The 12,737-nt window shown below is 44.7% G+C and overlaps 1 protein-coding gene across 13 annotated transcripts in view; it reads right to left on the bottom strand.

Annotated features, from left to right (window-relative positions):
• sulf1 (sulfatase 1) overlaps positions 1-12,737 on the bottom strand; it is an 821,278-nt gene that overhangs the window by 179,079 nt on the left and 629,462 nt on the right. For all 13 annotated transcript variants that reach the window (XM_072467605.1, XM_072467606.1, XM_072467604.1 and 10 more), the window contains one exon: positions 12,007-12,246. In XM_072467605.1, coding sequence (XP_072323706.1) covers positions 12,007-12,246 — 240 coding nt within the window. The remainder of the gene's footprint in view (positions 1-12,006; positions 12,247-12,737) is intronic.

Raw genomic sequence — 12,737 nt, forward strand, 5'->3', positions numbered from 1 at the left:
GATGACTTGTTATTATGCGTGTCGGAACAGAATGTGTCAATAGGGGAAATACTGGTGCTGCTTCGGGTGTTTGGGTCTTTCTCGGGGTACAAATTAAATCTAGACGAGAGTGAATATTTTGTGGTGTCTTGGCCGGGGGTGGGGGCAAGGGTGGGGGACTGCCATTCCGTAGGGCAGGGACTCACTTTAGATACCTGGGGGTGCAAGTTGCTCGGGGTTGGGGGGGGGCTCCGTAGGTACAACATTTCTAGTTTGGTGGAGAGGGTGAAAGCTGATCTGGCAAGGCGGGACAGTCTCCCTCTGTCACTGGTGGCTCAGGTACAGGCAGTTAAAATTAACGTGTTACCCCAATTTCTGTTTATTTTCCAATGCCTGCCGATTTTCCTGCCAAAGGAATTATTTAGAGAGATTGAAGGGATGATTATCTTGTTCAAATGGGGAGAGAAGATGGCCAGAATTAGAAAGAGAAAGGCAGGCAGGGGGTTTGGGTCTTCCGAACCTGATGTATTATTACTGGGCGGCGAATGTGGAGAAGGTACGGAGTTGGGTCAAAGGGGTTGACTCCCAATGGGTCAGAATGGAGGAGAGTTTGTGCAGGGGGTCGGGATTGAAGGGGCTAGCAACAGTGCCATTCCCGATGGCCCCGGGGAAATACTCAGGGAGTCCGGTAGAAATAGCTTTGTTGAGAATTTGGAGGCAGTTTCGCGAGCACTTCAGGTTGGGGGCAGGGTCAAGGGAAATACCGATTCGGGGAACCATAGATTTGAGCCAGGGATGTAGAATGGAAATTTTCAGAGATGGGAGGAGAAAGGAATTAGGACACTAAAAGATTTGTTTCTTGGGGGTCGGTTTGCGGGATTGAAGGTGCTGGGAGCGAAGTATGGGCTGGAGCAGGGGGAATGTTTAGATACATGCAGGTTCGAGGCTTTGCCAGAAAGGAGATACAGAGCTTCCCGGTAGAGCCGGCTTCCACATTGCTGGAGGAGGTGCTGGCGACAGGGGGACTGGAGAAGCGGGCAGTATCGGAGGTTTACAGGGCGATTTTGGAAGAGGAGAAAGCACTGCTGGAAGGGATCAAGGCAAAGTGGGAGGAAGAGTTGGGAGAGGGTACAGATGGAGGAGGGGTTCTGGAACGTTGCGGGGGGGGGGGGGGGGCGAACCACGTTCTTATGTTTTGGTCCTGTCCAAAGCTGGAGGATTACTAGAAGGAGGTTTTTAGGGTAATCTCTAAAGTGGTGTACGTGAAACTGGACCTGTGCCCTCGGGAGGCCATATTCGGGTTGTTGGAAACGGATGTGGAGACAGATGTTGTAGCCTTTGCCTCGTTGATCGCCCAAAGGTGGATCCTGTTGGGATGGAGATCAACCCCTCCACCCTGTGCCCTGGCGTGGCGGGGGAACCTGCTGGAATTCTTGACTCTTGAGAAGATCAAATTTGAACTGAGAGGAAGGATGGAGGGGTTCTAAAATTCATAGGCGTTATTCAATGTGCTCTTTCGAGAATTGGATTACATCGAACATTAAGGGGGGGGGGGTTGGGAGAGTTGGGGGGAGGGGGACTGTATGTGTTAATGGTGACTATGGGTGATTCCTGATTCCTTTTTGTTATTTGTTTATGTTAACATGGTTCGGTGGGTGGATGGGATTGTTGTTATTGATATGGGGATTGACATTGCATTCGTTACTGATTATTGTTTATTGTTGGGTGTAAATTTGGGAGAAAATGTGAAAAAGGAGAATAAACATATTTTGAAAAAACACTTCCCAATCTCTCACCATCTAAAAAAGTTATGTTTCTGTTTTTCCTACTAAAGTGGATAACTGCACATTTCTCCAGATTATATTCTATCTACCATGTTTGTGCCCATTCACTTAGCGTGTCCAAATCCCGTTGAACCCTCTGAATCCTCCTCACAACTCACATTCCTATCTAGTTTTGTGTCATCAGCAAACTTGGAACTATTACATTTGGTCTCCACATCCAAATCATTGCTATAGATTGTGAATAGCTGGGGCCCAAGCATAGATCCTTGCAGTCAAAGCCTGGCAACCTGAGAATGACCTGCTTACTCCTCCTCGCTTTTTCTGGCTGTTTAAAAAAAATACTTTATTGAGGCATATATAATTTTAACAGTTTTCAAGAGGAAAAACAACAAAGTAAATAACACCCACCCACCCAACAATCAAACCCAATCAACATGGCTTACAAACATAATTCCCCAAACCCTTTTTCCGACTAATTATTTCCCTCAACCAACCCCCCATGCCTTTTTCTGTCTGTTCACCAGTCCTCAATCCATGTCAGCATATTACTCCCAATCCCATGAGTGCTAATTTTGTGTGGGACCTTATTGAAACCTGAAAATCCAAATACACCACTTCCACTGGTTCCCCCTTATCTATTCGGCTAGTTATATCCACAAAACCTCCAACAAGTCTGTCAAATATGATTTTTGTAAATCAATGCTGACTGTGCCCAATTTTACTATTATTTTTGAAGTGTCCAGTCATCACACATCCTCTTTCTAACAATTTCCCTTCTACTTTTGTCAAGCTGAAAGGTCTGTAGTTCCCTGGTTTCTCACTCCTTCCTCTCTTAAATAGTGGTGTGGTTATATTGGCTACCTTACAAGCTTCAGAAACCATTCTAAAATCTATAGAATTTTGGAGAATCACCATTATCTACTATATCTACAGACACCTATTTCAATACTCTGAGATATAGGTCATCAGGTTCATGGGATTTATCAACTTTCAGTCCCATTAATACTACTTTCTATCAGAATTCCCTCTCAGATTCTCAACCCCCGGCCAAGTTAATTTAACAGACCCCCACCCCCCAACAGCACAAGTAAATCTTCCTGTCAGGATATTGGTCCTGTGTAACACGTCCTCTTTGTACAGGTCCCACTTGCTCCAGAAGCATCCCAATGCCGTAGAAATCTAAAGCCCTCCCCTCTGCACCATCTCTCCAAGTATGCAGCAATGTGCTCTGACCTCCTATTTCTGTACCGACGAGCACATGGCACTGGGAGTAATCTTCACTCTTGCTTTTTAGTCTCTTTCCGAGCTCTCTAAAATACACTTTTCAGGACTTTGTCCCTCTTTCTACCGATGTCGTTGGTGCCAATTTGGATCATGACTTCTGGCTTTTCACCCACCCCCATGAGGTTGTCCTGCAGTTGCTCAGTGCCATCCTTCACCCTGGCCATAGGGAGGCAACACATCATCCTGGAGTCATGTCTACTGTGGGGCAGTACAGCGGTTAGTCCCCTAGGAGAGGAAGGACAAAGGCATGAACACCCAACCTTCACTCAGATGTGAGTCTGAGACTAAGTGCGCAGTCAGCTAACAGACAGGGCCAGGCTAAGCAGGATCGGAGGAGTTTCACAGCTTTCCTCACTGCGGCAGCACGGTGGCGCAGTGGGTTAGCCCTGTTGCCTCAAGGCACCGAGGTCCCAGGTTCGACCCCCGCTCTGGGTCACTGTCCATGTGGAGTTTCCACATTCTCCCCGTGTTTGTGTGGGTTTCGCCCCCACAACCCAAAGACGTGCAAGGTAGGTGGATTGGCCACGCTAAATTGCCCCTTAATTGGAAAAAATTAATTGGGTACACTAAATTAAAAAAAAAAAGCTTTCTTCACTGTGAGTCATCATCAACCTCCTGCCTTGACAAGTGATCCCATCACACGGAAAACCCAGGCTCATCTCTGTGTTCTGATGTCAATGAACCTTTTTAGGGGGGTGGGGGGGGGGTTGTTGTGGAGCTACAGGACAAGACGTCCCCTAATTGTTGAACCTGGAGGTGATGAGGGCATCCCTTGTCCTCCTGTCCTGGCGCCCCCTAGCCACTGGCTGTCCTCCTTCCTTCGAGTCCTCTTTGGGATTTCCCTCCACTCCCTTGTGGCCCTCACAGGAAGAGGCATGTTCTCCTCCAGCATGTTGCCCCACTGCCACACAAGGGTGTGGAGGGCACTGCACACCAGAACAATGTGGGTGACCCTATGGGGACTGTATTGAAGTGCATCCCCGGACCAGTTGAGGACCTTGATAACCGCTCTATAACTGGCCAGGTGGCAGTATGTGCCTTGTTAGACCAGAACTCTACTTCGGTCAGGGGCATTGGCACTGGCGTCACCTGCCATAACCTCAATTGGTATCCCTTGGCCCCCATGGGCCATCCTGGCAGTCTGAGGTGGTCCTCAACGACTCCAGGATCTCTGACTGCCCCAGTATTAAGCTGTCCTGCACGTCCCCAGGGAAGCATACACACACGTGGATGATGGTCATGTGATGGTGGTAGACAAGTTGAACATTCAGGGAGCGGAACACCTTGCTGTTGACAAATGACACTCCCTGATCTCACGGTGCTCTCAGGGCCACATATGTCCCATCGACAGCCCCCTGGACCTGTGGCAGTCCAACTATGGAAACAAATCCCTTGCCCTGTCATCTTGATGGACCTGATCGAGGTCAAAGTTGATGCACGCAAAGGCCCGGGCATACAGAGCATCCCTGACAACTCAGGTATACTTTGGGCTGCTGTTTGCGAGATCCCACATATGTTGGACCCTGGGATGATCGTGTGGCAAAAAGATTCAGGGCTGCCTTGACCTTCACGGCCACAGGGAGCGGGTGGGTCGCGGGCGGGTGTCGGGAGGGTCGCATGTCCGTCCTTCGCGGCGCTCCCGACCGCGCAAATCCCCGCGCAGCAGCCGGCTTTTAATAATGCTGGTTGCAAGTGGCCTTTAAAATGCGCGCGAACATGTAAAAAAAATTTGGCCGCATTGCGCATGCGTGCCGATGATCGTGTGCGCATGCGCAGTGCAGCTGCTATTTTTTTAAACAGTCGCAGCTTTTTGTTTTGCAAGTTTGGGGGGGATTTTATTCATTTATTTTATTCATTTTTTTTTTACAAGTTCGGGTGGGGGGGGGGGGGGGGGGGGGAGGGTTAATTTAATAAAATTTTACAGAGAAAAATGCAGAACTTTGGACAGATGGTTGACTCCATACTTTCCGACACCAGAAGACTTCGCCTTCATCCAACAGATACCATTGGAGGAGTGTGTACAAGGGCCAAAGGTACCGAAAACCATTTCCTCCATTTTTATCAGCAGCAAACAAGGAAAGAGAAAATGGTGGGTTGCTCAGGTCGGCCAGCGTGGGCCGCGAAGGTTGGCCGGGTTGGGTCCCCAAGGTCGGTTGGGTTGGGTCCCGAAGGTTGGCCGGTTGGTAAAAATGGGTCCCCGGGAAAAAAGTTTGAAGAACACTGCACGAGATAACTAGGCTCTTGGGTTAAGTATCAGTGGCCCAATGATGCCTATGGAATAATACGATGTGTCAATTCCTTCAGAAGAGGACAAGAGAAAAGCAGGAAAACAAAAAGCTATTTGCAAAATGCTATTGAGGCTGTTTAGCACAGGGCTAAACCGCTGGCTTTGAAAGCAGACCAAGGCAGGCTAGCAGCACGGTTCAATTCCCGTAACAGCCTCCCCGAACAGGCGCCGGAATGTGGCGACTAGCGGCTTTTCACAGTAACTTCATTTTAAGCCTACTTGTGACAATAAGCGATTTTCATTTTTCATTTCATAGTGAACAATTCTAGAACCTGAAACAGTAGGCCCAAGGCTCACCAGATATTGGGCCCGGTTTGTATCAGACTGGTGAACTGCAGAAACCAGCGAGGGTCTCTATGTTTGAGAAAACCAATTTGGTGAACAATGCAACAAGTTGGCACCTGGTCCCCGATTGGCATATTTTAATGGGCCTAACGCCTGCTTCAGCCATGGGCGTTGGGCTTCTCTTTACGATGCCAAATCACGATATTTGGAAGCTCATTTCCACCATGGAATGAATGTGCATATTCTCCCTGACAGATGGATACTTAGCACTGGTATTATATAAAATATAACATGTAAAATGAACATAGCATCATCAAATTTCTAGGCCATTATATGCAAATACATTAATTCTAAAGAGAGCTTAATAGTATTGATATTGTTGCTAATAGCCTTGGTTATAATCTAGGGACTGAAATATTACAGCACCTCCTTACCCCCTCTTTTGGAGCAATTTCCATCAGGGTTTGCTGAGTCTCACTGACACTACTGTAATGTGAATAATCCTTTTTAATTAATCTCTTTGTATGTTATGAGTTAATTTATTTGTTCTGCCCTGCACAGATCCCTGACTGTGTTAGCGAATGCTAAATGAGCTCTAACCATTGTGCAGTATGCTAATTGCTTCACTTCAATTGTTGCCTGATAAATGTTTCCTGATAAATCCCAAAGTTCTATTAACTTTAAAGCTAATGCCACCAATACTTTACTATACCAACTACTGTGATGCTTCAACACCTAAATCTGGGTGGTGTACAATGGCTGTCATAATACCATTGTATTAAATATTCATGGAGAAATGCTTCTGGTCCCTTTTGTAGGTTGAATTCATCTCATGTCAAATAGAATATGCATTATCCTTCTTTAATGAAAATTATCAAGCACATTCTTTTGAATGAAAAGCTTTTCCATCATTTTAATCCCAAATTCAAAGGGAAATAATCTATTACTTTCTCTTCTTATAATTCTAAATACCATTAAGGGTGATGTCCATGCACTTTCTGGTGTATCGCACCTGGGTGCAAAAAGAAAATTTTGATTGAGGCAACCATGTTATTTTCCCATCAACACACCTCATTCTGTTGCAACTGCTTTCCAGGGACCTTCTGGGATTACCTTGGGAATCCTATCATGTCTCCTGCTATTAGGTCTACTGACATCTCCAGGTGTTGTCCTGTGCTACAATGAACTACATCTGTAAAGAACTGAATAATGTTGTTTGATTCAAAGTTGGGCCAATCAATGTTCTAATTATGAGCACCTGCTGCACTTGGCTATTCTGCTTCATCAAGATTTCTCTATTGTGTTGCTATAGGCCTCCACCTTAATATATTAATAATCCCCCCTTGGTATTTGAGACAGTGTCATAGAGAGGCCAAAGTGAGAGTCAGGATTTCAATAGTGCTTTACTTCGAAATGGCACTGCCAGAATGTCAGTGTTTCTGAACATTATTATCTCCCTGAGCAGTTAGCTGAATAAGGTTATTCTGCAAATATATAACTACATTATATCACTGTCAGATTATTCACATGTTCAGGTATATTTTAACAAACTTTTTTGATACCTTCAATGAAAAACAGGGTCTGGTGTGACGTTCTACTCATTTTGAAGATTAAAGTGATATCTTATGGGAGTAAATACTTTGCCTCAGGTTTTACAGTTGAAAAGAAGGGTAACTTGCTGGAAGTTCTGAAACAATTAATAGTCGATAGAGGACAGCGACTTAATACAATTAACATATGTAATTAACATATGTACAGCATCAGTAACTAGGACATTAAGAAAGTAAAGAGTGACAAATCCTCAGGACCCGATGGTTTCCATCCACGGGTGATAAAGGAAGTTTGGGAGCACATTGTAGATGCTTTAACTATAATCTTTCAGAGTTCCCTAGATTCAGGAGTAGTCCCTCTGGATGGGAAAATTGCACATTTCACTTCACATTTTAAGAAGTGTGAAGGGAGGAAGCCAGGGAAATACAGACCAGTTAGTCTGTGGTGGGGAAATTGCTGGATTCTCTCATCAGGGAGAGGGTAACTGAACACCTCGAAAAATGTTGGTTCATCAAGAAGAGCCTGTATGGAGTTGTGAAGGGGAGGTCATTTCTGATAAATGTTATTCAATTTTTTAAAGAGGTAATTAAGGTAATGGACAGGGAATTGTCTATGGAAGTTATTTTATTTTTTTAATAAATATTTTTATTCTCCTTTTTCACATTTTCTCCCGCATTTACACCCATCAACAATAAACAATAATCAGCAAGATATGTCAATCCCCATAATAACAACGATCTCATCCACCCACCAACCCCCAAACATCAGCCCGCATGTTTACATAAACAAATGACAAAAAGGAATCAGGGATTACCGATAGTCACCCTTAATCTACACAGCCCCCCCCCCCCCCCCCACCAACTAATGTTCGATGTTATCCAGTTCTTGAAAGTGCATAATAAATAGTGCTCATGGATGTTATTTATATGGATGCTATTTATGGACTTCCAGAGGCATTTGATAAAATCCCACAGAAGAGACTATTAACTCAGTTGGATGCCCATGAAGTTGAGGGCAAATTATTGACATGGTTAGGAAATTGGTTGGGTGGCAGGTGACAGGGAATAATTGAATAATTACTCTAATTGGCAGGACGTGACGAGTGGTGCACCACAGGGATCTGTGTTGGGGCCCCAATTATTTACACATTATTAATTAACGACTTGGATGATAACATAGAAAGTCATATATCCAAATGTGCGGATGATACAAAGTTAGACGCCACTGCAGTCAGTCTAGATGGTAGCATAAAACTGCAACGTGAAAGTGGGCGGGATTCTCCCCAAAAATTTAGAAGTTCATTTATGGCAGGTTTTTCAGCGAATTTCCCGCTGGCCTCTCCCACGATTTTACGGCCGTGTTGTGCTCACGGCGGAGTATCAAGCCCATTGACAGATTATGTGAATAGGCAAAATTGTGGCAGATGGAATTCAATGTAAGCAAGTGTGAAATTATCCATTGTGGATCAAAAAAAGATAAAGCACAGTACTTTCTAAATGGAAAGGTGCAGTGGATGTCCAAAGAGGCTTGGGGGTTCAGATGTATAGATCTTAAAAATGCCACAAATGTAGAAAATAACCAAGAAGCCTAATGGAATGCTTGTCTTTGTATTTAGAGGACTAGAGTATAAAGACGCAGATGTTATGCTGCAGCTTTACAAAACCCTGGTTAGCCCCCACTTGAAGCACTGTGAGCAGGTCTGGGCACACAACTTAGGAAGAATATATTGGCCTTAGAGGGTGTGCAAAAAGGTTTACAAAAATGATGCCTGGACTACAGGGGTTAAGGTATGAGGAGAGATTACACAAATTAGACGTGTTTTCTCTAGAATTTAGAATGTTAAGGGGTGATCTGATCAAAGTATTCAAGATATTAACAGGGAAAACAGGGTAGATAAAGATAAAATATTTCCACTGGTTGGAGATTCTAAAACTAGGTGGCATAGTCTAAAAATTAGGGCTCGACCATTCAGGAGAGATGTTAGCACTCCTCTGCTAAGGTAAATAGATTGTCTCTATTTACTCTATTAAGGCTCTTTATAATTGTATACACCTCAGTTAAGTCACCCTTCGGCCTCCTCTGTTCAAGGAAACGATTCTCAACCTATCCACTTTTTCCTCATAATGAAATATTTTCAGTCCTGGAAACAACCTCTGCACTATCTCCAGTACAATCACATTCTCTGCACTGTCTCCAGTACAATCACATCCTCTGCACTGTCTCCAGTACAATCACATCCTCTGCACTATCTCCAGTACAATCACATCTCCAGTACAATCACATTCTCTGCACTGTCTCCAGTACAATCACATCCTCTGCACTGTCTCCAGTATAATCACATCCTCTGTGTTGTCTCCAGGGCAAACACATCCTCTGCACTGTCTCCAGGGCAAACACATCCTCTACACTGACTCCAGTACAATCACATCCTCTGCACTGTCTCCAGTATAATCACATCCTCTGCGCTGTCTCCAGTACAATCACATCCTCTGCACTGTCTCCAGTACAATCACATCCTCTGCACTGTCTCCAGGGCAAACACATCCTCTGCACTGTCTCCAGGGCAAACACATCCTCTGCACTGTCTCCAGGGCAAACACATCCTCTGCACTGTCTCCAGGGCAAACACATCCTCTGCACTGTCTACAGGGCAAACACATCCTCTGCACTGTCTCCAGGGCAAACACATCCTCTGCACTGTCTCCAGAGCAAACACATCCTCTGCACTGTCTACAGGGCAAACACATCCTCTGCACTGTCTCAAGTACAATCACATCCTCTGCGCATTTTTCCTGTAATATTGTGACTAGAACTATATCCATTACTTTAGCTGTGGCCAAGTTAGTATTGTACATAGTTCTAGCATAACCCACCCCTACTCATTCTCTGCCTTGGCTAATAAAGGAAAGCATGCCATCTGCCTTCATAGCTACTTTATTGATTTGTCTTTCTGCTTTGAAGGATCTTTGGAGATTCATTCCAAACTCCCTCTGTTCGTTCACCCTACTCAGGATCCTTTTGGGTATAATTAACCTGTCCCCCGCGGGGGAGGTTTCATAGATTATCATAGAATTTACAGTGCAGAAGGAGGCCATTCAGCCCATCGAGTCTGCACCGGCTCTTGGAAAGAGCACCCTACCCAAGGTCAACACCGCCACCCTATCCCCATAACCCAGTAACCCCATCCAACACTAAGGGCAATTTTGGACACTAAGGGCAATTTATCATGGCCAATCCACCTAACCTGCACATCTTTGGACTGTGGGAGGAAACCGGAGCACCCGGAGGAAACCCACGCACACACGGGGAGGATGTGCAGACTCCGCACAGACAGTGACCCAAGCTGGAATCGAACCTGGGACCCTGGAGCTGTGAAGCAATTGTGCTATCCACAAGGCTACCGTGCTGCCCACTATTGGTGGCTCACTATTGACCGTGATTTACATTCCTCGCCCATGCCACCATCGGGGAATCCATGGCAGGGTCGAATTTGGCAGGACCAGAAGATTCCGCCGGCAGGACGAACTGGAGAATTCCTCCCATTGTATTTTTCTTGCGGTAGCTCCCCAAATTCATCATCTCATACTTCTTCAGATTGAATTCCATTTTACACTGTTCTGCCCAAATACCAGGCAATGTAAATCTTCCTGCAGTTATATATCTACGTATCTATATCTCGCTGAGCTTTCTGCCTCACTGTCAACCACACAGCCAATGTTTGTATCAAAACTTTAATAAAACAGCTTCTTCTCCGCTGTTACAAGACTCCTAAACGACCCTCTTATGGACGGACCTCATTAACACTACGCCCCTGTATGCTTCACCCAATGCCCGTGTTTATGTAGTTACATTGTGTACCTTGTGTTGCCCTATTATGTATTTTCTTTTATTTTATTTTCTTTTATTTTCATGTACTTAACGATCTGTTGAGCTGCTCGCAGAAAAACACTTTTCACTGTACCTCAGTACACGTGACGATAAACAAAATCCAATAATCATGCTTATTGTCACAAGTAGGCTTACATTAACACTGCAATAAAGTTACTGTGAAAAGCCCCTCGTCGCCACATTCTGCCGTCTGTTTGGATACACAGGCAAAATTCAGAATGTCCAAATTACCTAACAAGAACGCCTTTCGGGACTTGTGGGAGGAAACCGGAGCACCCGGAGGAAACCCACGCAGACACGGGGAGAACGTGCAGATTCCACACAGACAGTGACCCAAGCTGGGAATCGAACCTGGGAACCTGGCGCTTTGAAGCAACAGTGCTAACCACTATGCTACCATGCCGCCCTATTTGTTTGCCAGGCTCCCTGCATTTGAATCTGTTGAGCTGCTCGCAGAAAAATACTTTTCACTGTACCTCGGTACACGTGACAATAAACAAATCCAAACCAATCTAAATCATGAATATAAACAACAAAAAGCAAGGGAGTGAGTGCTGAACCCTGCAGAACCACACTGGCAACAACTTTCCAGCCACATCAACCAATACTCTTTGCTTCCTGACACTAAGTTAATCTCCCTGAAGCCCCTTGGACACAAAACTTATATCTAAATAGAGATTAGTCATGGTGAATTTGCTAGTTCTGTAACATTTCAATTCAATGTGAATATGGATCTTTCCTTATCTGATAGATCATAATCTTTCCTTTGAAACCCACCTCTTTAGAATAATTTTAAAACATAATGTGTTATCCATCCTTTTCTTTCATCTAATTGGTGCACTCAATATACCAAAATAAATGACTTATTTTCAGCACTAAAATTATTACATATTGAAATCATTAAGAGCAAAAGTTCTCTGCTAGCATAATACTGATAATATTACAAACCTGTTCTGTAGCCTGTGTTGTTTAGAAACACTGCGAACGTCCGTGTTTCATGCATTGCTTGCCAGGAAGGCGAGGAGCAATTCTCGTTGTTTGTATAAGTATTGTGGTTATGGACATATTTTCCTGTCAACATGGAAGATCGGGAAGGACAGCACATTGGGGTTGTTACAAAGGCATTGGTGAAGTGAGCGCCACCTTGCTCCATGAGCCTTCTGGTTTTATTCATCACCTGCAGGGAACCTAAAAAATGTCATAGTCAGTCAGACAGTAGTGAAAAGATCCAGTGCTTACAAATTAGTTCATATCACCCTTCAGTTGATTCCGCCCCGCCCACCGCAAGAACGCCACGGGTGAGCCACGTACAATGGAGAACAGCATTGACCTCAGGTGGGAATCTCCGGTCACATGGCGGACGCGGTCGGAGAATCCGCCCCATATCTATTTGATTCTAATGTATATAAACATTCAGAATAAAATAAAGACTTGCATTCATGTAGCATTTTCACGACCTCTCAAATGGATTCCCAGAGGATTTTGCAATCAATAATGTTCATTAGAATTGTAATCACTGTTATCAGGTAGGAAATACAGCAACCAAATAGCAATGAGCTAATGGCTAAATAACATTCACAAAATCTGGTTACTAAGGACGGAATTCTCCCATTTTGTGTCCCAAATGCCATGGTGGGGGCGGAAATATGGAGTGCTTCCCGCTGCAGCAGCTGGGGGAA

This window comes from Scyliorhinus torazame, chromosome 11 (genome assembly GCF_047496885.1).
Source record: "Scyliorhinus torazame isolate Kashiwa2021f chromosome 11, sScyTor2.1, whole genome shotgun sequence".
NCBI lineage: Eukaryota > Metazoa > Chordata > Chondrichthyes > Carcharhiniformes > Scyliorhinidae > Scyliorhinus > Scyliorhinus torazame.